General features: G+C 40.8%; 1 protein-coding gene across 2 annotated transcripts in view; it reads left to right on the forward strand.

The window, feature by feature from the left end:
- Window positions 1-3,922: 3,922 nt before the first annotated feature.
- The window catches only part of DOCK8 (dedicator of cytokinesis 8), a 206,393-nt gene continuing 184,830 nt past the window's right edge, over window positions 3,923-25,485 (forward strand). The window contains exon 1 of one of the 2 annotated variants that reach the window (XM_070590602.1): window positions 3,923-4,708. In XM_070590602.1, the coding sequence (XP_070446703.1) occupies window positions 4,656-4,708 (53 nt within the window). In that variant the 5' untranslated portion in view covers window positions 3,923-4,655. Of the gene's footprint in view, window positions 4,709-5,597; window positions 5,712-25,485 lie in introns of those variants that run through there. The other variant, XM_070590603.1, reaches the window with a different exon arrangement.

The raw sequence follows: 25,485 nt of genomic DNA on the forward strand, positions 1-25,485 counted from the left end.
TACTATTTGCATATTTACAGATTTCTTGTGACAATATAAGGAATAAAGTGGAGAAAATTAAGAATCTCAAATTCTAATGTCTGAGCTATAGCTGGCTTTAAATACCAACACTCAAATCTCAAATGTTTCTGTACCTGTCCACAGTTATAAGACAACAAGAAAAATATCTACTTGCTAGTAATAATCCATGTGCTATTTCAAATTTTATTTTTTTTAGGAAGATTAGCTCTGAGCTAACATCTGCCGCCAGTCCTCCTGTTTTTGCTGAGGAAGACTGGCCCTGAGCTAACATGCGTGCCAATCTTCCTCTACTTTATACGTGGGAAGCTTGCCACAGCATGGCTTGCCAAGCGGTGTGTAGGCCCACACCTGGGATCTGACAAAGCGAACCCCAGGCCACTGAAGCAGAACATGCGAACTTAACTGCTGCACCACCGGGCCAGCCCCTAGTTCAATTTTTCAAACCAAGAAATAAATACAAAACAGAGCTGGAAGATATTCACAGAAAGGCACAACCGAAATATTCAAGAAAATAGAAAAAGACTCTTACTTCCTTCTGAAAGCCACGTGAAACTTGGCCATTCCCATTCAAGTTCACTCTAACAAGTATTTATTGAGTGTCTGCTCTGTGTTCAACACTGAATCAGTTATTCATTCATTTATTCAACAAGTACTTATTGAACACTTACTATGTGCTTGGTATTGTTCTAGGTAATAGAGATAGAGCAGTAAATAAAACAAAAATTCCTATACTCGTGGAACTTATATTCTAGAAGCACAATAGATGGTAAACACAAATAAAATATATCGTATGTCAGATAGTGATAAATGCTATGGAGGAAAACAAAGTTGGAAAAGGAGATAGGAAGCATCAGGACCAGGGAAGGGGGTACTGGAATGTTAAATAGATCATCATGGAAGGTGTTATTTGAACAAAATCTGATGGAGGTCTTGAATGGTTTGGGGAATAGGAAAGGAAATGCACAAATGATCACAATTTTCTCTACAGTCCTATGGACCTCTCATTCCACTAGGCTGTGTTTATTGGTGATGACCTATTTAAGTAATTAAAGGGTGCTGACACAGTGAAAGAGATACTCCTTTAGGAAGAGGTGGGACTTGACAACTTGACTCAAACTTTGACGTATGGAGAGAGACTAGACGTGATGTAGGGTGTGGATGGCAGGAAGAATAATGTGAGCAGAGGAGGCCCCAGGCAGAGAACACTGCCTTCTCCAGGAGCAAATTGGAGATCTTCTATGCTTCAACAGAGAGGTGAGGGGTAAAGCAAGTTACGTGAAGTGGAGAAGCCACTATAAGCCAGTTGGAGAAGGTCACACATAGTCATAGAGGCTATGGCGAGCCACTGAAGTTAACTTAGCAGGAAGAAACATGATGAAAGAAGTATTTTAGTAAAATTAGTACAGTGGTAGAGTCAGATTCAATCAGAATAAGGAGAAGCTACAGGAAGAGAGGCCATTTAAAATCTTATTTTTGTTATCCAGACATTAATTTATAAGGGCTGGGCCAGAATGGAAGCACAGGGAACAGTGATATTTATAAAGGGATAATGTTTCTAAAGAACAAATGACAGGCCTTGGTAGATGATTAGATCTGAAGGGTAAAGAAGAGGAAGAAGTTAGAGCTGACACATTCATAAAGTTCAGAGAGAGGCGAGTGGATGGTGTCATTCTAAGACTAAGGACTCTGGGATACAAACAAGGTGTGACTCGCTCAGGATCACACAGTGAAAAGCTGAAGCCAGAACCCAGACTTCCTGCTTTTCCCCCACTAGATGACTCCAATGCTCTAAGCCTGACTAATGGGGAAATAGTGTCACCAACAGAAATGGGTGATTGTGGAGACATAGTGAGTTTACGATTGAGTAGAGGAGATGGAGAATTTTAGACTTTGATTTGTGGAGTTTGAATATATTCAAATGGGAATATCTGGGAGACAGGCAAAACTTTAGGACTGGAAATGACTCTGCCCCTTATTAGTTTGGGGAAGTCACTTAACCTCTCTGAGCCTGTTTTCCCAGTTGCAAAGTGAGGATAATCTTATTATTTAATAGTTGTTATTAAATAATTAATTAATATTTGTAAAGGGCTTGGAACAGGTCCTGATACAAGGAAAGTGTTATTTGATTGTTTGTTAAATAAAATAAGTAAGATGCAATGTAAAGAAAGAGGTTGGCTTTCCAGGAAGGTAAGAAGAAGAAGATGTGGGGAAAACCAGGGGAAAATTTGGAATGATTGACATAATGTCTGTCAAAGAAGTCACAGGAGGAATTCTATGAAAGTGAAAAACAAAAACGAATGCCACAAAGATGCAGAGAAAGAGGATGGCCAAGAGAGGTCATAAGTGGGAGGAAGGAGCCTTCCAGAGTGTGCTTTGGACAGAGGGGTGATGAGGAGAGAAGCTGGCCCACAGGGAACGAAGACGTAGTGAGAACATGGAAGCAAGGCACGTAGCTATTTTTGAAGTTTGCCAGTGATCTGTGGATGTATTCAAGAGCAGATAAAGTTTAAAAATAGACATTTGGCTAACACAAATGTGTTAGTGGATAATACAGCCATGGTGAATTGTTAAAAGGCTGTTAAGGTAATCTGGAGTCCTTTCTAATCATGGGGGAACTGACTGCACAGATGATGACAACGCTGGCCTAACCTTCAGAGTTTGGTGCCACATACTAAGTTAAATGCAGTATGAGCTGACATAAGATGGGAGATTTTATGATTCCTCCTCCCTCCCAAAAAAACGTTTCCTTGATTGCAGATTCTGAAAATTTGAGATGCTCTCATTACACTTTGTATTTGTGTGAAAATCAATATATTTTTGCTCTGTATGAAAGTGTGCATCACAAACATTCAGAAACTCAGCAAAGCCCATCTGAGACCCTTAGTACACAGTGGACTGAAGACTCTGGTGTAAAGAAATTTTCTACTAACCATCCATTTGTTCCCAACTTGAAGAAGTACTCACAGAATTGTTCTCTTAGTATTTTTCTATCTAAATGTTTGTTTATAAATCCCAGTTCAGCAAATCTGCTGAGGAGAATTCTGAAAGTCAGAAACTCCACATTTCAAAAAGCTTTCTTTTCTTTAGATTCTTTTCATAGTCTATGTAACTTTGGCCTATGAACTTCGTCTTATATGCTTAAAGGCATTGACATTGGGAGAGGCGGGAAGTTACCTAACCAGCTCTGAAGAATTACTAAACTCTCTCAGGCAGCCAAAACCAGAGAAAAGAAGGCCATCAGGAAGGAACCGACTTCAGTCGTTAGGCCTTTTAGTATTAGGCTGCAAATTGCAAACCAGCACTGTCCAACAAGAATATAATGTGACCCACATATGCGAGCTACATATATAATTTTAATTTTTTTTAATGCAAGCCACATTTCAAAGAGGGAAAAACAAACAGGTGAAATTAATTTTAATAATATATTTTATTTACCTAATATATGCCAAGTGTCATTTTAACATGTAACCAACATAAAAATTATTAACAAGATATTATGCATTATTTTTTCTGTACTGTCTTCAAAACCCAGTGTGTATTTCACAAATTCAGCACATCTCAATTCAAACTAAACATCATTTCGAACAGTCAATAGTCACATGTGGCTAGTGGCTACCACATTGGGAAGTAGTGTGACTCTGAACCAAAAATATCTTGCTTTAGTATTTTTTTAAGGGCAAGTTGACAGAGGCATGAAGAGTGCTCCAGTTCAGCAAAACTTAGAGCAAACCACTAACTTGAAATAAACACGGACTTTTCCATTCCAGTGAGCATTGGGACTTTTCTGATTTTTCTTGAGTTTGGGGCTGGGCTTCTTAAGAAACTTCTTAGTCTGAAACTGAAATGAACAGGGTTGCAGCATATTCTTGAGTCATAGGAAAACTGCGTGTAGTGTTTCCCCAAAGAAAAGCATTTATCCTTAGGGCGTAAAAGGGAAAAATTTTTTTTGATAACTTATGTTGATTCCTTGGATGGATTCATTGTGTTTAAGGTGCCTCAGGAAGGATGACGGACATATCGTTTGCAAAAGTTCATTTGTATCCTGAAGTTTCCCCCGGTTCGTTTTGTTTTTTTTGTTTGTTTGTTTGTTTTTTATCATCTGCCTTCTCCCAGGCATGATGTGAACCCTTCATAAGGCCTAGAGGAGAGAGTTCCAGGGTAGGTTTCCCCACCTCGCCAACTCTGCGGAGCGGGCGGAAGGCGCGGATTCCCCCTTCTTGCCCACGCGCTCTGGCAGCTTCGCAGCCTCAGGCAGATGGAGTTTCCGGCCTCGCTCCGTGGTCGCCGGGTCACCCGCCCGCGCTCCTTTCTGCCGGAGGTCAGGGCCCCGGGAAGAGCGCGCCGGCGGCCCGAGCATCCGGAGGGCAGTTCCGCAGGGTGTCCACACCCTTCTCGCCCGCGCTCGCTGCGCGCCGGGCCGGGCGCCGGTGGCTGGGCTCTCCGCCGCGGCCCGGAGCTTGGGCCCTCCCCCGGGGTGATTTCAGCGCTGAAGGTGGAAATGCGGAAGTTTCCAGCCCCGACTGACAGATGAGGCTCGCGTCCCGCGCGGCACGCGCTGCAGCGGCTCTGCGGCTCGCCGGGACCCCGCCGTCCGCACCCCGCGAGCCTAGAGGCTGCCGAGCCGCGGGTGCGCCATGGCCACGCTGCCGAGCGCGGAGCGCCGCGCCTTCGCGCTCAAGATCAACAGGTAAGACGCGCCCCGGGCGCCGGGGACTCGCGCCGCACCGCCCAGCCGGCCGACCGCTGCGCCGGGGCCGCTCCGGGGGCCGCGTCTCGGGGAGTCTGCACCTGAGACCCGGGCAGCGCCGGTGGGTCACCTGGACTCGCGATGGCCCGCGGCCGGGCTCTGCCAGCTCCTCCCTGAGAATCCCACCCTCCCGGTTGTCCGTCGCCACCAGTGTCCCTTCCCCGAGCCACCTCTCGGGCCACCTCCCCAACCCCGCCTCGGCCGCGCCGCCCTCGGGGTTCTGACAGGTGGAGTGGGAAGGGCGCAGGGTTGGCTGTGCTGGGCACCCCGGGAATTTCTTACCAACTGCGCCTTCCTTTGAGGGGCCTCTGAGAAGGAGGAAGAAAAGAAGTCATTGAAATGAGAGTTTTGCTTGGAGGCAGCTCCACAAGACTTGGTTTCTGAGTAGGGCTCTTTTCCCTCTCGTTTTATTTTTCCAGAAAAAGTTTGGCTCCTGCCGACATCGCTATTTTTATTCCCTGGTCCAAAGGAGCTATGAAGTGGAAAAAGTGATTTTTAAAATTCTCCCTTTAAATAAACAAAACGGAATGGCCTGTGGCTGACGATTTTACGTTTATAGCACTCCAGCAAAGAACTGAGGACATGGATCTAACGCACCATCCAATTCATAATCAAAATTGCACAAACTAAATGTAAGCATCCTTACTGCTCAAAGTTCTCACCAGAGGTGCTTTAACTGCAGTTTTTCCTCCACTGAAAACTGCTGACAAGTATTTGGCGACATTTTTGTCTTGCCCTGAGAAATCTAGACTGTCTGGTTAAAAGATAATGTGACACTTGTCCTGAAGGGTCAACTTGTTATTCTGCTGCCCTCGCTGCTCCAGGATTTGTTAGTCTTGTTCTGCCGAGCCTGTGAAAGGCTGATTCCACAGTACATTTTTGTGCTGCTTGTGTGTGAAGAGGTTTGAGCAGCGAGGAATTAGGAGCCCAGAATAATGAGGCGGTAAGAACTTCCAGAGGGCGTACTGAGCTTTATTGGTGATTTTATTTCCACCCGCTGTGTAGCTGTGAGCAAACCGTTTCTCTTGCTTTAGTATTTCTTTATCCTTAAAATGAGTTAATTTATTAGCGTTTACTGTATATTAATGTTGGAAGCCAAAAGGTACTAGTCAACAGGGATCCGCTGTTGGGGATTTTTTTCTGCATTAGTTTCATGGCTGTTGCATGCCAGGAGGGGCAATTCATGCTGTGGGAGATCAAACTGAAGTTGCTGAGGGAGGTACCATTTGCCATAGCCACTGCTCTTCCATCCCTGTGAATTTTAGGTCAGGAAGTGTGTCTCGGACAGAAAGATGTTAGAGATTGTGGGTTGGGTGGAGTTAATCTGGGGAGAGCAGCAGGACCAAAACATCCTACAGGCAATCTTGACCAGGGATAAACATGGTACCTACCTCTAATGACTGTTGGGAAGATTAAGGGAAATAATATGTACAAAGTGCTTATAGTGGCTGGCTCAAAATAAATGTCAAGTAAATGTTAGCTATCCTCATCAACATTACCATCAGTTTCATCATTGGCATCATCATCTCCATTATCATCATCTTTGAGATCCTAAGAAAGAAAGGTAGGAAGGAAAGCTGAAGTTGGAAGACTTCCCATATAGAGACCAGTTTGGGCTGGGAATGAGATGCCAGTGGCTGGCTGGAGCTGTCTTGGGGCAGATAGTCTCCCTCATGTGTCTTTCATCTCTGTGCTGAGAATACGAAACACACTCAGTGGAACTGAATGTTTGATGGAATTGGACCAAGAAGAGCCCCACTCAAGTTCAGTAAAATATAAAATGTTCCTTAATCCTCAGGAAAGAATATGGGTTGGACATTGCTGTTCTAGGGGGTTCTGTTTTCCCTTTTGAAGCGTTTTTGTGTGTTGGGTTGGAGAATTATGCTAAGGAGCTTGGCAGAAATTGATGTTCAAAGGAGTAGATCAATAAGGACATACCTGGTATGAATTAAATAATAAAATTCACCATTTATGGTTCACTTTCTATGTCCCAGACACTTTGTTATATACTTAATGGATTGCATCATTAAATCCTTACAAAAATCCTGTGAGACTCATGCGAAGTCTCATACAGAAGAGGAAGATGAAGCTGGAGATGGAGTTGCACAAGGCCGTGTAATTTGTTCGAGGCCACACAAACAGCAGTGGCAAAACTGGGATTGCAAACTGCTCCAGAGACTGTGCTCTTAATTGGGCATGTGCTATTTTGATCCATGTATCTTAAGAATTTCCTTTAAAAGCAAGTAGGGAATTAATTTTTTTTTAAATCATCATTTCAGTAGCAGCCTTGGCAAATTTTTCTATGGTCTGATCAGTGTTTAATGTTTAGAAAAAACTAACAATGTGATGTTTTGCAATTTTGAAGTTGGAAAAGAAAATGCTTTCCCTTGCATGCCTACCTACTATTTTTTTAAACAGATCAACTTATGAAAGTAAGACAATGTTGAAAGACGGCCATTGGTACATTCAGCATGGGCTCATATCTTTTTACCTTCCTACTCAGAATGATACAAACTATCCCTTAAAAATGTTTGTGGGGTCAAATCAATGTGCCTCCTGTTAAGAAAATATTTGAGTCTGATAAATTAAAAAGTTTTCATTGTAAAGAACTCCCTTCTGCCTACACTAACCTCGAGAAAGAGTGAGCAGACTACCTCGCAGTAGGAAAAGAATGTCCCCATTGTTCCCAAATTCTGTGGCTTCCTGCAAGCAGCAGGGGCAAGGCCACAGTGCAGGAGGAACCTGGGAATGCCCACAGGTATCCATTCCCCGGTGATGGCCCTGGCTCTCTCCTACTCTCATGAAGCCCAAATGTCCATGTGCTGAAAGTCATCATATAGGACTTGTTTTGTTTTGACCAACAAGTGTAACTGTATGGCTTGTTACAGTTAAACATTTCTCTAGAACCCACAGCTCAGGGAGACATAAGAGAAAATATCCTTCACTGAATTTTTTTGAGCTGCAAGAATAAAATTTAATTTCTTATAAGTGTTATAAACTTGTCTTTATTTCAGGTTACTTGTTGCTGACTTCCTGTGAACAAAGGAAAGACTAGATCTGAATTAGGCAGTTCATAATAATGTTTGCATTTGGGATTTCAAGCCCCACTGCCTTAAATGTCATAATATAGTGCTTCTGTGAGCACCAGGTCTTATCAATTACCTTTTTTTCTTACTGGCATTTAGTGCTTTCATAGATTATAGAAGTTATTACTAATATTTTTAAAATTGGTTAAACAAAATCTTGGTTTCTTTCAAACACAGAATAGATGTAGAACTTGATCAAATATTAAAGTAAAATAAGGACCTTAGGTAAAGAGAACAGAAGTGCAGAATGCAGAAAAAACATTAATGATCTCTGGACCTTCAGGATTGAAAGGAATAAATAATAATGGCTTATGCTTATATAATGCTTACTGTATGGCAGGTACAGGTCTAAGTGTTTACATATCATAACTCATTCACCCCTATGAAGTAGGAACAATTGCTACTTCCATTTTGCAGATGGAGAAACTGAGCACAGAGAAGTTATGAAAATTGTCCAAAGTCACAAATAGCTAATTAAGGGCAGAGCTGGGACTCAAATGCAGGCAGCTTTGCTCCAGAATCCTCTCCCTTAACCACTATACCATGCTGGTTAAAGTATACCATCTCAGTTTTATTTTAAGATAATAATAAAATAAGTAACATTTATTGACTACTTACTGTATGCCAAGTATTATGCTAAGAACTTTATGTGCCTTCATTTCATCATTGTAGAAAAAAAGTAAAATATTAAGCCTAATAATCATCATTAGAGAGTGATTTTGTGGAAGATTAAAAGCAAGGAGCTAAGAAGACAAAATAAAGTTAAATAAAGATTGCATTTAAGAAAACCACAATCATTTTGGGCGTAAGGACCAAAGCAAGATGAAGATGTAGAGATCTTCCTGAGAAATATTTGCTAATTTTGTCTGAAAAGATGATGCAAGCATAAAAATATATGTATTCATATGTATGAATATGTGTCTGCAAAGAAACAATGCTATTCTTTCGTAGCGATGGTGGATGGCAGAGCGGGCTGGTGGTGCTTTGGGAATTGCTTCATTTGTCTGCTGTGTTCTACACCAAAGACCAATAGAAGAGGCTTCAGGCAATCAAACTCAGAATTTTGGTCTTTGACCTTCAGAATCATTTTCTTCTAGATTCTTGGAAAAGCTCCACTTGAACTTTAGCCTCTAGTGCTATTGAAAGAACCCTCTGCCAGGGTGAAGTTTTCTTTAATTGGAATTCTTTGAGCTCTGACGATTCACATGTATGTGTGAAGCTAATGTTTACTTCTACTTGGACCTCTGGAAAGAAAGTGTAATTACATCATGTGGTTACCTAGGGAGAGAAGGAGAGCTCAGGGGACCAAGTCTCCTGTCTTAGCTCCCCACACAGAGCTAGTGATGGAATGGGATGATGTTAAAAACACCTCAACTTTCCATCTTCTTGAACAGGGACCTTGAGAAGGCAGAGATGTGACATACAAGACTGCTTAATTCTTTTCGATGGCAAACGGCCAGGTGCTTATGCATGTTTTGATCAATAGTAAGGGTTAAAGCAGCAGGAATGTGCTATCCTCTTCCTACAAGTGTCCAGTCTAATTTCTTACCAATCAGCAGCCGCAAAGGTTCTCTTGGCTTTAGGGAAATACAACAGAGTTTATACAGTTGTGATTAACTGTGGGCCCTGTGCTTCTGAAGTTTGCACTTTAGTGGTATGGTTTGCTGCATTGACAACTTGGGGTACATAGAATCAAACCAGCTTGCTATCTCTGAAAGTATATATGAAGGCATATGTTTGCAGGGGTTTAATGAAATCAAACAAATTGGTAAAGTTAACGTAGGGTATAAAACCATTATATTGTGTCCCATTGCATTCAGATCAAATGCAGAATTAGAAAAGCAGAAATGGTACTGGCAGAGTTTCTTCTGCCCACTATTCTTTCCTTATGTTCATCATTAAAGATAGGAAAGTACAACAAGCTAAAATTTCTGCCACCCATAAATTATAGCTGTTAACATTTGATGTACATCCTTCCAGGCTTATAAAAATGAGATCGTATTGCACATACTGCTTTATGGTCTTTTTTTCAATTTAAAAATATGAACAACTCTCCATGTTAATCAATGTAGCTCTGCATTATTAATTTACATAGGCTGTGTTAAATTATGTTGATTGGATATACGATTCATTGAATTAATTCTTTATTATTGGGTCTTAAGATATTTTCCAGTTTTTCATAATAATGTACAGAGCTTGATGGAACAGTCTTATACATACATCTGTATGTGTTAGTACAAATACTTCCTTAAAAATTTTTAGGAGAGGAATTGCTTGGTCAAAGGTCAGAAACGTTTTTCAAGCCTTCGATACACATGGCCAAAATGTCTCCCAGAAAAGCTATACCTATTTACACTCCCCCCAGTGATCCCAAGAGTCCTCGTTTCCTCACATTACACCCCCGCTGGGTTTTATCATTCTTTTAAATCTTTATTTGCAGTCGTGACCCCTTCTCTTAAATATCTCTTACCTCTTCCTGTTTAGCTTCTCTCCCAGATCCCTGCATGACCTCTGAAGTCATTCTTTGGGCATGAAAATAGTCATGCTTTTCTCCTTTTTCCTTTGCCTTATATATAATTGAAGATGGTGGTACCTCCGTCTTTCTCACTTTCTGCCTCTGCTCATTGAATATATGGGTTAATGATAAAGATAGATTGTTCCAGCAATTAGTTCTTTCTTGATTCTGTTTTAGACTCCAGTTGCCACGCTTTCACTTGCTTTTTACTTTGCTAAACAATCTAATCCGATCTACCTCTCCTTCACATAAATTCTAGCCCTTTTAAATAAAATGTCAAATAGAAAAAGCAGAATCCCTTTCCATTCAAAAGAAGGTTCCAGATGACATAACTCACTGTAAGTGTTTTCCCTTGGATCAGAACAAAGAGAGATGGAAGTCTTTCACACTTTTGCGAGTTCCTCTTCCTCTGGTGTTAGCTTTGGGGCTAACACAGCATATTAGTTTCACTCTGCTCAGAAACCTCAACAAAACGCTTCATGCTTTCTCCTGTCATTCTCCTCAGATAAAATTCATTGTTCTTTCATGTGAGAGGCCAAACATAAAAATAGCAACAGGTTACCTAATGATACTGAAGCAAAACGGGAACAAGATGAAGAAATGCAGAACTGTAATCAACCTCTTCTTTCTCCCATCTATTGACTTTCTGGCACATGAGTGAGTTAACAGGCCTGCAAATCCTAGGCTGGTTAGTTTGATAGTTTATTCATTCATTCATTCATTCATTCACTCCAGCTATTGAGGGTTTCTATGCTCTAAGTGCTGCTCTAGGCACTAGACAAGAAGTCATGGCCTTGCCTGCAACAGACAAGAGATTAACCCAAAATTATGGGCTGGAAAAGGAAGGAGACTTCCCTTGCCTCCTAGCCCTCCATAATGGAGGTTGTGCCTTCAAAATGGTCATCTTTAGGGTTGTGCCACTTCTTTTAAGGATAATAGCATTATCCAAAACATTTTTGGAGATCCTTTTAGAATTACTCTCAGAGACTGGATTACTTTTATTTTAAAGAATAAGCTCAATGGTATGAAATCTTTTTCCTTTAAGGGAGAATTTACTTTTTTTCTTACTTTAAAAGTTTCACAAATATGGAAAATACAGACGATAATATGGCAAGCACTTGAGGGTCCACTGCTCAGAATTGACAATTGTTAACATTTGGTGACTTTTGCTTTTGATATTTTTAAATGAAAAAAGATACAACTAGAATATACAACTATGTATTGGGGGGAGCTTTGGGGAGAAGAAGAAGAGAAAGAAAAAGAAGATTGGCAACAGATGTTAGCTCAGGTGCCAATCTTTTTAAAAAAAAAAAAGAAAAAAGAGTACAGATAAATTTGAAGTCAGCTTTTGTTCTGCTCTTTGATCCTTTTCTCCCTTCTCCTCCTTCAGAGGCCAGCACTATCACTAAGTTGTACTTTTAGTGTGTGTATGTACACATATCCATAAACAGTATATTGTATGGTTTCTGGAATGAGCCAAAGTTATTAGCAGTCAAGCAAGACTATTCAATTAGGTAATATCAGTCTGAATTAAAGATAAGATATGACTATAAAAGAATGTAGCCGTTTTTTAGATGCCTCTTCAAGTGGCTCTGAAAGCAATTGCAAAGAGGAGTTGCAAAAGTAATTTCAGGAAGACAGCTCTATCAGAATAAATTGCATAGCACTTCTTGTGTGAAATTATTTAAAGAAACCAGTTAGTTAGATGTGTACATTCTGGTAATGTTTCTCAATCGCTCCTGACATTATAGTCACATTACTCATTTCCCAGAATGGCCAGGAAATTTTTCAAAAAACTTTATTTTCTCCGTCATATAAACGTACCCATGATTTGCATTTGACCTGAGATAAGCAGTTGAGTTGATAACAGGTTTATTTTTAAATAATATGATTAAAAGCACAAAATAAAGATTTTGTCTTCTAGCCTGGACATTTGATTAGGGAAAGTATGTAGATTAGCAAAAGAGGGTGTGGTATTTGCTCAAAAGTCTGTATGTAAATATTTTGGCCTTGGTGTAACTGAATGGTTGGGCTGGATTCTCCCCTGTTTGTTGAAGGAGATGTAGTCCGTCCATTGCACCATACCTCAAATTAGACAAACTAGGAAGAATGGCCTTAGGTAGAAATGCTTTTCCCCAAATCTCTGCTATGCCTTGCTGCCACACAGGGCAGTACTCAGTACACAGCAAACACCTTCTTTGGTGGAAGTGTTTGAGTTCTGTGTACTCAATTCTCTGCTGTGTACAGTGAGCACTCAGGAGAAGCTGGGCTCTCATCAAGAAGTTACCATCTGGTGTCCAGGGTTGTTAGGGGGGCAAACTAGAGTTGCCTAAAAGGTGCTAGTCATCATGCAGTAATTTACACTAGAATGTTCCATCCACTTTCCCTTATGCCAGTAGAAAAACTCAGGTTCAAAGTCCACTAAAAATACAGTTTATCCAGTTTATCCTGCTATTTAACGTAAACGTTGTTTCAAGGCGAAGGTGGCCATCTGTTCTCTGTGGGAACAAGATTGTCATCTCCCTGTTGACGTTCTGACTAGTTTACTTCACCTACTACTATTGTACTCTTTTAGTCCAAATCACCACCTGTTCTCATAGTATTCCCTTAGAAGGGGTATCTGATTTACTCTTCTATCTTGTTCCCTATGCAGTAATTTCATTCAACTCACAAGAATTTCTTTAATTGCCCATGACTTTCTCTAGGCATATGAGAGACAAATGAAAACAAAGACAAAACCCAAAAACAACCAGGATGTGCCCCCAGAATTCAGCTGGAGTGAGCGGGTTGACATAAGAGAACACAGGAGGTGGTGTTGATTGTGCGGCTGGGTGAGAGTTGAGGGCAGGAATGTTGACAGAACTCAGAGAGGAAGGCGTGGAAGGCTGAGGGGTGAAGAGGTGAGGCTTCAACCAGGGCCTGGAGGACAGAGAGCTGACTGACAGATGAAACCGATGTACTGGGAGAGTCACTAGCAGTGTGCAAAAGTAGTCAGGGTAGCATCTACAGATGCTTCAAAGGGAATCAGCTGGACTTGAGAAGGAACTAAATATTTATTCATTTGCTCATTTCATGAATATTGATTGTAGCCCACTATGTGCCTGGAAGTGTTTGTTCTAAGTACTGAAGATAGACCCATGAGTAAGACAGACAAGGTTCTTGTTCTAAAAGAAGTGATTTTTCCATTGAGAAGACAATAAAGAAATAAACCAGGAAATATCAGATAAAATAAGTGCTGTGCAGAAAATGTAAAAGGGCCATGTGCAAGTGTGTGGATACTTCAGACAGAATGGTCAAGGAAGGCATCCCTTGGGAGATAACCTCTGGGCCAGGACCAGGCTGAGGAATTAGCAAGTGCCATGGCTGGGGCAGGAGTAAGTCTAATATGTTAGAAGAAAAGAGAAAGCCGGTGTGTCTGAAGTTGAGTGAATGAAGGGAGAGTGGTAGAGACGAAGAGAAAAGTAGGCAGGAACCAAATCATAACAAGGCCTTATATGCCATGGAAAAAGTTTAAACGTTGTTCTAAGTGCAATGGGAAGGTTTTTGGAGCAGAGGCATGAGGATGATGTAAAGATCACTTTGGTTACCACATAGAGAAACAAGAAGTAGAAGCAAGGAGAGCAGCTGGGAGGTCATGCAGCATCCACTCTGCTTACCACATTGAGAAACAGGAAGTAGAAGCAAGGAGAGCAGCTGGGAGGTCGTGCAGCATCCAGGGGAAAGATGGCAGCAGGACTGGAGAGTGAGAATAGAGGGAGAGATGCAGTCAGCTCTGGGATATATTCTGGAGATTGAGGGGACAGATTAGATGTAGGGTGGAGGACAATGAGGGAAATAGAGAAATCAAGACGTCTCCAAGGTTGGAGTTATGGATGGATATTGATGCTTTCAAGAGAGATTGAAAAGACTGGAGGAGCAGGCTTTTAGAGTGAATCAAAGGTTTAATTGGGGACATATGAAGTCTAAGATGCATATTAGAAATTCAAATAGAATTACCTACTATGCAGTTTTATTTAGGAATCAGAGACTCAGAGGAGAGGTCACAGCTGGATATTTAAATTTGCAAGTGATTACCATATAGATGATGTTTTAAAATAATGGAGGAAAAGAAAATATTGAAATTATCTTCATAAGTGTTTTTACCAGCCACAAAGCTATATGTATAGTATGATATCATTTTTATTGAAAAATAAATATATGTATATCTCCCTATAGAGATAATAGATCAAAACATATGATAGGGAGGGGACCAGAAGGACATAGGCCAGCATGTTGTAAGTATTATACTTTGGTAGTAGGATTATTGATGATTTTTGTTTTTTTGTATGCGAAATGTGTATATATATATGTATATTTTCGAAGTTTTCTTCAAAGAGTGTTTTTGTAATTGGGGAAAGTAACATTTATAAAAGAGATAACATCAAGATTTCCATTCTAGGAAGACTGGATAAAGATGGTGCCAGTGAGAAATTATGGAAATTAGGAATTAGCGTTAGTTCTGGGAGGATGATTTTGTACTTCTCTTATAGAGTTTTTAAGAGAATGTAATATTCTGCACATTGACATATATTTGTTCTCCCTCCTTGTGAGAGGATTTTACTTTTCACTTTGTTGAAGGTGATGTGGTCACTTCGAGGTGAAGCTTTAAGAGCCAGCCTGGGCTTTGTCATTTCATGTTTTCCTTATTCTGTACAAACAGCACCGTTCCAGACAGAGGCTGATGTGTCAGCCTGCATCCTGGAGTAAAGACAGTTAGGGCAGAGCCACAGCTGCTCTCTGGAGGTCTTTGTTTTTATAAGCCACTAAGATTTTTAGATTATTTCTTATCACAGCATAACCAAGCCTACCCTGACTAATATATATTTCTATTGGGCAGCTCGAGATATAGGCTTGGGGCTTGAATGATAAGACAGGATGCAAAATATTGATTAGGAAGTCATCAGTGAGGTGGGGATGAGAATGAAGAATGGACACATTTTCTAAGTGGGAAAGTAAAGTGGGAAGAGAAAAGGAATGGACCTGGGGAAAGAGTCACTGCCGTTTGGTACCAGAGGGAAGAACCACAAAAAGAGAGGAAGAATTTGGCCAAGATCTGGCAGACTGGGGTAGTATTAGAAAAGGAAGCTAACAGGGCAGTTAAAAAAGTCAGACGCCAAATTATGAGGACAAAGAAAGAGCCATTGGATTTGCCTTGGCGGTAGTCAGCGTAAACCTCTGAAACAGCAGTTTTAGTGGAGCTGGGGGAAGGAAGTCAGATTTCATAGGGTTATGAGGGGAGTCAGTGCAGAGGAAATGGAGGAAGCTAGTAGAGACCACTCCTTTAAAAAGTTTGGAAGAGGCAGAAGAGAAATGGGACAACGGTGACCAGAAGGTTCTAACTTTCACACAGATATAACATGCAATGCTGAACAGAGGATGCTCTGATCTTACAGAGAAAGCTCATGTTTTATTCCCATAAAATAACTCTTAAATGTGGATAAAGATATTCAGAATACCCGATACTGTCATAATGTATAACAGATTTTGCTTTGCACTAAGTAGCATTAAGACTCCAACAACAAGTAAAATATTCTATTTAGATATTCTCTTCCTGGGAGATTTTGAAACTCTCATTGGCACTGTCATGTATTATCTTTAAGAACATGATAATCCTTTCTATTTTATTATCCCTATATTTATCTTTATGTGTTTGAAGTGCAAAAAATTATAGCAAAGAGTACCGATACCAGTTATATTTTGCTCTTTAACAAACCACCTGTTGTGGGTTGAATAGTGTCCCCCCCCCCAAAAGATTCCTAATCCCTGGTACCTGTGAGTGTCATCTTATTTTGGAAAAAGGGTCTTTGCAGATGTAGTCAAGTTAAGCTGAGGTCATATTGGATTAGGGTAGGCCCTAAATCCAGTCACTGGTCTCCTTATAAGAAAAAATTCAGAACCACTGAGATAGTAGAGAAGAGGCAGTGTGAAGACAGAGGCAGAGACGGGAGTTATGCCACCACAAGCCAAGGAACACCAAGGTCTTCCAGCAACCACCAGAAGCTAGAAGAGACAAAGAAGGATTCTTCCCTAGAGGCTGCAGAAGGAGCATGGCCCCACTGACACCTTGAATGTGGACTTCTGGCCTCCAGAACAATGGAAGAATAAATTTCTGTTGTTTTAGGCCACTGGGTTTGCGGTAATTTGTTATGGCAACTAGGAAACTAATACACTACCCTAAAGTTTGGTACTTAAAACAACAGCAATTTACTATTTCTCATGATTCTGTGGGTTGGCAATTTGAGTTGGGCTCAGCCAGGCAGTTCCTGCTGGTCTTGCTGGGGTCATTCATGTGTCTGCAATTACCTGGTGGCTCAAGTGAGGCATTTAAGATGGCGGGGAGCCGTCTTAGGAGCCCAGATTGCTTCGCTCACAGGTCCAGGGCCTTGGTGCTGGCTGTCCCTCTTTACATGGTCTCTTATCCTGCAATAGTCTAGCTTGATATTCCTTAAATGGTGGAGGGAACGTTCTAGGAGGATGAAGGTAAAAGCTGCAAGGCTCCTTGAGGCTTAGTCTAGAATTCATACATAACTTCTGCCGCATTCATTGGTCAAAGAAGTCACAAGGAAACCCAGCTTCAAGGGGTAGGGAAATAGATTCAATCTATTGATGGGAGGAGCTGCAAAATATTTGGCCATTTTAATCTATTACAGCACCCAACAAAGAAAGTAATCATATCCCATTTCAAACTTCACATATTTAAGCAAAAGTTCTTGTCATTCCCTGCTCAGATCACAATACCCATTTTGCTGGTAGAGAAACTGAGAACAGATTAAATTGACTCCTTTAAAGTTCCCAGTGAGTCATACTTTGTGAGAGACGTTTTTGGCCCATGGAAGACAGATATATGTCTGGAAGAGGTAACCGCAGCCCTGCCTGGAGGCAGGTGAATGAACTTAATCACTTCTTGGGTTTCTCTTAAATCCCGTAATTGCTTTGAAGGAGCTCAGATTGCAGAGCTGTCTGGTTCACAGATGAAGCAGTGGTTTGAGGATATCAGGGAGAGAAAGTGCTTGAAAATTGCCATGTGTCACTCAAAGGAGCAGGATTTGAGGCTAAATTAGATGACTAGGAAAAGGGTCAGTGAGCTCTTTATCCTCAAGAGTTACTAAATGGACTTAAATATTCAGTGACTGCTATGGTCCAGTGTAAGTTGTGCTCTGGGAAGAACCAAAGTGAGTAGAAGAAGAGAATGGAGCAGGGAGGCAGAGAGACCAACCTGTCAGGAAGATATGTGCTATGGGCTGTCTTAGACGGATCACCCTTGAATCAGTTAGGGTTGCTTTTAGCTGCTGCAAGGAACAGACCTCCCCACTAAATAGTGGCTTAAACGAATTAAGGGTTTATTTATTTTTCTTACATAACAAGAATTCCAGTGTTTGGCAATCCAGGTTTGGTCTGATAGCCCAAGATATTACTGGAGAGCCAGGTCCCTTTTGTCTTTGTGTTCCACCATCCTTGGCGTGTGGCTTTCATCCTCATGGTCACAAGATGGCTCCTAAAACTCTATGCATTGAAAGAATATTGAAGACAGGAAGAAGAGGAAAGGCAAAAGAGGCATCCAGCCTACTTTGCTCCCTTTTAAGGAACTTTTCCAGAAACTCACATGATGACATTTGCTATATATCTCATTGGTCAGATCTGTGTTACCTCTACCTACAAGAGAGGTTGGTAAATGTAGTTTTTATTCACCCAGCACATTGCCATCTCCAACAAAATTAGGGTTGAGTTAGAAGGAAAGGGATAATGGCTATTGATAGGCAACTAGTGGTCTCTATCATAGCCCCCAACAATTGCTGGGGGTATGAATTAGTGACAGAACTTCCATTGTGGCATCATTGTGCCTCCACCCCATTAATACTTGTGGCAGATTCACGCGCATCTAATTCTAAGACCCTGGCCTAGTGAAGAGTGATAACCAGGCTTATAGGTCCAGTATTAACCAAGGTAACTTAGCTTTTGTAACAAGTAATCCCAAAACCTCAGTGGATTAACCCCATAAAGACTTATTTCATATTCGTGTCACAGTCTGACACAGCTCAGGTGGCTCTCCTCCAACCAATGACTCAGGGACCCAGACTGCTTCCACCGTCTTATGGCTCTGCCATCTTGTGACTTTCAGGTTATTCTGGCATCATGCAGCCAGTGGCCAGGAAGAAGAGAGAGTGAAAGACTGAGGATCCAGTTCTTAAATACCTCAACTCAAAAGTGGTACACATCACTTCCACTCACATTCCATTGGTACGGACCACTTCCAAGGTCCATCTATATGCAAGGAGAGCTAGGGAATATGCTTCTTGTCTGGCAGCCACATCTAGCAACTACTCTTCACTGTGAAAGGGGACCATGAATCTTTGGGGGTCAACCAGTCATCTCTGCCACAGGGTTCCAGTCACAAAAAAGGAGCTATTAACAAAATGTCAATAAACATATAGGCAGGCCTGGTTTACTGTGCTGTTGGCAGATAGATTAAAAACATGTGGTCTAAGTCACAGGGATATGAATGTGGAGGCTATAAGGGAAGCAAAAACCAAAAGTTTTTGGCTGAAGTACCTGAGATTGTAGGAGAAGAAGTAAAAATACAAGGCATCATTACCCTGTGGGGCAGGGTAGCTCATAGTAGAAAAAAACAATTTAAAATCAAATTGCCATCGAGGACACGAGAAGTGCCATGTGCAGCCGAACACTTTCTAGAAACCCCACAGATTGATAAGGAGCCAAGTTACTCAGCTATTTTTTTTCTGAGAACAATTAGTTTTAAAATATTTTAGGAAAAACCACAAGATTAAGATATGTGGAAAATCCACAAAATAACAGCTTTTGAGTGACTCATTTAGAATTAGTATTTTATTTGACAAGTAACAAGATGTTTCTGATCTAAGAGAAGGAAGCATTCTAAAACATTCACTCCCATGTATCCAGCCTCCCCTCTGTGACAGGAGAATTCTTTGTGGGTTTTTCTTTTTTTTTTTTTTTGAGGAAGATTAGCCCTGAGCTAACATCTGCTGCCAATTCTCCTCTTTTTCCTGAGGAAGACTGGTCCTGAGCTAACATCCTTGCCCATCTTCCTCTATTTTATATGTGGGATGCCTGCCACAGCATGGCTTGATGAGCAGTGAGTAGGTCGGTACCCGGGATCCAAACCAGCGAACCCCGGACCACCAAAGCAGAACTTGCGAACTTAACCACTGAGCCACCAGGCCGGCCCCAGTGACAGGACAATTTCAGTGAGAAGCTCAGTCACTTTACTCTTCATGACTGGTTCACTTTGGGTCTGTTGAATCCTCTTGTTTTATGTGCCTTTTAATCATTTTCGTAGTCTGTGAAATCAGTCTTCCTCATTCATGTGTACAGTTGTAGTAATAACAGCTCACGAAGCCCTCACTGCAGAGAAGACAGCATAACCTTCAAGTTGGAATCTTGGAAGCTAACAAGTCAGATTCCCGTCCCCACTCCACTGACTCAACGGAAGCATCTTTCACAAGTTCTTTAACTTCCCTGAGTCTTGGTTTTCTCCTCTGTAAAACAGAAATAGTAATAATACCAACGTCACAGGGTCAAATGGAATAATACATATGAAAGTGCCACATAAATCAAAGCACACCACACACGCGTTAATGAAACATCTGTAGAATGGGGATAAGAGCCATGTTTCTGCGACTAGTCAATCAGGTAACGTACGTAATACACCCAGCACAGGGTCTTACACTTGGTAGATGCTCAGAGAAGAAAACTAAAAGTAAATATGGACAAAGTAAAATACACTGGAAATGAGAGATGGAGAAATGTTACAGACAGCCCTACAACAGCCCTTAGCTGAAGTAAAGTTTCGACTAATTTACAAAACCTGTCCCCAAAATTCACATGCACACGCACACACTTAATGATAAACTTGCAAGGAAAGAGATTTAAAGGCAAAAGGGAGATTTGGACCTAAATTTTCCCATGACCTCGCATTTTCTGAATACTGAAAAATGATAGAGGCATACTCTTTTATAGAAAATCCTGGCAGTTACGAAAGATGACGGAGGGCACATGGTAGAGCCACGTAAGTCATCCATGTCACATGATCACCATTAATGTTTCTATGGGGGTTGGGAAGGAAAGGAAATGTTGAAAAAGTAGCACCATTGAGAAGAAGAGGCGATTCATCCTGAAGAGCAACTCGAGTTACAGATTGGAGACCTACAGACATGTTTCCTATCCTTTCCTAAAATGAAAAATGGTGTCTTGTTACAAAAGCTATATATGTGAATTATAGAAAAAGCAGAAGTACACATAAGTAAAAATTTTTTACGTTTTTAAAGAAAATGATTTCTAGTTCTCTGACCTAAAGTTAATCACTTTTAATAGCCTGATATATATATTTTTCAGAAACGTACACATACATGCATGTTTTCTACAAAATTGGAAGCATGCTTGTATACTGTTTCATAACCTGCTTTTTTGGGGGGATGGAGGGATGAGGAAGATTGGCCCTGAGCCAACATCTGTTGCCTATCTTCCTCTTTTTTTTTTCTCCCCAAAGCCCCAGTACATAGTTGTATATCCTAGTTGTAGGTCATTCTAGTTCTTCGGTGTGGGATGTGCCACAGTATGGCTTGATGAGTAGTGTGTAAGTCTGCACCCAGGATCCCAAATGGTGAACCCCAGGCCGCTGAAGTGGAGTGTTCAAACTTAACCACTCGGCCATGGGGCCGGCCCCCTGTAACCTGCTTTCTTTTATTTGAAAATATATCATGAACGACTTTTTATGTCACTAAATATTCTTGCATTACTTTTCTAAATGAATGTATAACATCCCATTGTGAGGATAGATCATAGTTTATTTAACTAATTCTCTGTTGAGCTACATTTATTTCCGATATTCACCAGTAGAAACAGCACTTCACTGAATAAATGTATGCATTCATCTGTACTTACATCTTTAATTATTCTACAGGATAAATGCTAGAAACAGAATCACAGACTCAAAGGTATCCATTGATATAGAGAGAGCTGCCTAGTTGTTCTTCTGGAAGGTTTTGCGTGATGTCTGTCTTTAAAATGAAGTTTACAAATGAAGTTTACAAAATATTTGAAAAATATGGCATCCCTGAACTTTACTTAATTCTTGGAGACAGTTATTGAAATATGATTTGTATTCAAATACGTATAAACTGGTAAGGTCTTTTATAGATGCCTTCAAGAAAAAATCAACCTCAAAAGATTGAACTGAAACCATTATTATGATTGACTCAGTGAACCTAAAGGTAAATTTGATTTGGACAAATACTATTAATTCATTAAGTTTCCTTGTGGCCACAGTTTTTAAAATAAATGGTAGGTAAATTTTTTAAAAAGTGTTTTTAGTTTTCTGAGTTTTCTGATAATTTGGTCCTCTTTGGGGCCATCCTCATATGAATTGCCAACATTTCCAGCTATACTCGAGAATCTATAAACTAGCCCTCTTAAGGCAGTTAAATGTATATTTTCTTGAAGAGAGTAAAGTTATATAGAAGTGTAATGTCACCTAGAAAAAACTATTCGTTTATTATTTACAATTTCTTTTGTATTGCCAGGGTTACATACTATTTACATTTGTTTGATATTTACTTCTCTGTTGTATCCCCTTATTAATTCATTAATTAACTAATTCATTCATTCATCCATCTATTCATGTGACAAATATTTCTTGAGCACATACAATGTGCCAGGCACTCTGTTAGTCTTTGAGGATATAGAAAGACCCTGCCCTCATAGAACTTGGGTTCTGGTGGTGGAAACAGATAAATAAATGCACAGATCAATGTATAATATCATGTCAGATGTTATGGTGACGGATGGCAACTAAACCTTTGGTGGTGAACACAATGTAGTCTATATAGAAGTCAAAATAAAATGGTGTACACCTGAAATTTATATAATATTACAAACCAATGTTACCTCAATAAAAAGTATATATATATATATATATATATAAATATATATATGTAATGTCACGTGGTGTTAAGTGCTGTTAAGAAGAATAACACAGGGTGAGGCATAGGAAGACACTAAGTCATTTTGAAGCAAATATTTGAGCCACACCAGGGTTCACATGCCCATTTTACCACTTCCTACCCAGCTTTGAGCAAGTTACTTAGCTTAGCTCACCTCACTTTCCTTATCTGTTAAATAAAAAGATAATATTCTATTCTATAGAATTGTTATCAGGATTTAATGAGACTATGTGGAAATTACTTAGCATATGGGTGTTCAATAAGTATTATTTCTCTTTCCTCTTATCTTTTGGAAAAGGGAAAGTGATTTGTTATAAATAACTGAATTCTTGAGATTAAGAAATTAGCAACTTCCTTATTCCATATTAAAGGAAGTGCTGGTAAATTCTTTGAAAAGTGTTGTTTTGTTTCTTGAGCAAAATTAAATAGCAGCTGCTCCTCTGCAGAGAAGGGCAGCTTGAGCCTCCGCATCAAGTAGTTCCGACGATGCAGGCTTTCGTTTGCCACTTCTCAAAGACAGCTGTCTTGGGCTGCTACACGCAACCTGCAAGATCTTAGAAGAGCTGTACATTTCATCTCTCTGGGTCTCAGTTTCCTCCAGATGGAGTTATATTAGCTGATTTCTAAAATCTCTTTCAGAGCTAACATCGCTTTGTCTGTCCTTTTATAAATTCTTCCCCTGCTAGATCCACTTGAAAGGATGACTGCGGGGCCCCAGACTGTCCTTGAGAAGAAATTTGGGACCAAAGCCTATCAAAAATGGTAGCAACTTGCCTATGACTTTTTTCAAAATTCTGTTTTACTAGGAAAAAATGGAAAGATCAACTGTATAACTTGTCTTCCTTGACAGAGGAAGACTGATATAAATTAGGAGAAACTAGGAAACCAGTGGTATATTTCTTGTCACGTAAGAAGGAAAGAGAGACACAATGTGATCACTAATAATTATTTTAAAAACTTAATTCTTGCATTTATTGAGCACTTTCTCTGTCCTTCACATGCATTACCCTGTATAACTCTCATACCAACCTAAAAGTTTAAGGATGTTCTTATTATCCCCAGGATGTTGGTTTGGAAACTGAGTCTGAGTGAGGTTATGCAGTTTACCCAAGGATGGGGGGTGAAGCTGTTCTGAGACCAAACTGGTGCTTTTAACTGCTTGCTCCGTGTTATTGCCAGCCATTGCTGCCAGCAAGCCAACTTTCTTGCTGAAATAAGTTTTCGTCATGGCCTAGCCATGGAATTTGTTGAAATTGTTCTTTCCATAGGCTGTAATATGTTTAGTTTCGCCTCAGGCGGGTCAGAGGATTAACTTTCAAGAGAGATGGACCACGTCCACTCTAAACACATCTAGAGGTAGGCTTACAGCATCTGAAAATCCTGTGGCCGTATCTTTTCATCAGAGCTTGAATACGATTTTATGGGTTTTTTCTTTCTTTCCATTAGAGTGCGCCAAAACGGGCTTGATTTTTCTCTGAAATAAGCTATGAAAGAAGATGTATTTTCAACCTAAAGATTCTAAGTTTTATTCACCCCGCCCCATTTTCAAAACTAGAAACAATTCACCAAAACTGCCCAGCCTTCAGTGGCTTAATCAGCTCGGTGGTATAACGCATGAAACTGGAATTTCAGATGGAGGAGAAAGTGTTTGGGATGTCGGGAGGTGACTTCTCCGTGTTTTGGTTTAAGAAATATATTTCCATTCACATCTTGCCCCTTCAAACCAACGCACGTTCCCACCCCTGAGTGCTGCTGACATTGGGAGCCGCACTGCCAAGCCCCAGGTAGACAGTCACTGTGTGTTCATTCTCTGGGAAGACGTCACAGTGTGGAAAAAGAGACTCTGTCCTCGTGATCAGACTTGGGTTCTAGTCTCTACTACCAGTGAAATTCGAGTTTCAGATACAAAGAAGAAAGATCTGATTGGTCCCCTGACGGTTCAATATTTCCTGGTTGACACATGTTTTGTTTAATGTCGAGATTCCCAGGGTGCCCCAGTTTGGACCACCACTGTGTTCCCAACTGCAACGCTGTGTTTTTCCTTCTTCCCTACCCTTCCCCGATGCCTCAAGTGGCTCCAGATGACCTGGAGTGGGTCGGGGTGGAGGTAGGGGGTGCAGTGACTCCATACATCTCATTGCCCAAATCTAGATGACTCTGACACCAACATGTTTCCCATCCCACCCTCTGGAAGAGTATGTCAATGAAAGAGGCCTCTTGGCCCACAATCCTCCTTTCTCCCCATAACTGTGTCATCCATCCTCAAAGACAATCTGTGCTACCTACTATTCCAAAATCTTAACTTGGTCTTTAACCTTAGCTTTCGAAGTTTTTTCACCACAGTCTTTGGAAGGAAATACACTACATTACAATCCAGTATTCTCTCTCTCTCTCTCTCTCTCTCTCTCTCTCTCTCTCTCTCTCTCTCTCTCTCACACACACACACACACACATACACATGCCGAAACGAAAGTTTCAAGAAAACATATTCAACTTGTACTATTTCCAGTGCACCTTGATGTTTTCTATTCTTTTCTGTTCTATTGTATTTTTTAAAATGCTGGTCCAAGCCCACTAAATTGATCTCAGAGTAAACTTTAATAGGTCCTACCCCACCTTTTATACACACAGAGCACTCTCTTCTTCTCCTTCCTAGCACTTATCACAATCTGTAACCCTAAATTCGTGTGATTGTTTATTTAATGTCCCCCTGCCCCACCTGCCGCTAGTAGACTGGAGGCTTCAGGAGGGTGTGTTTTCTTCACCTTTACGTTCTTAGAGCCTAGCACAACACCTAGCATGTAGTAGATGTTTAACAAATATTTAGTAGAGAATTAATAAACTAATTAAGGGGCCAGCTTTCCTCAGGTCTTCATGGTTCTTCCGTAGAATTCCTTCACACGTCTTAACGCTTTGTTTGCTCCCAGCTGTGGAGGTTTGAATCTCAAAATTACTGGCGATGCTCCCCCTCCATAGCTCCTCAAGGCTGCACTGGTGTTTCCTTCCTAGTCCATCTGTGGTCGATCATGCCAGTGGGCCAGTGCCTTTGGAAGAAGGCTGGCTGCTGCCTCACCAAGGTCTTGGGGGCAGGTGCCTCCC

Source organism: Equus przewalskii, chromosome 22 (genome assembly GCF_037783145.1).
Source record: "Equus przewalskii isolate Varuska chromosome 22, EquPr2, whole genome shotgun sequence".
NCBI classification, from domain to species: Eukaryota; Metazoa; Chordata; class Mammalia; order Perissodactyla; family Equidae; genus Equus; species Equus przewalskii.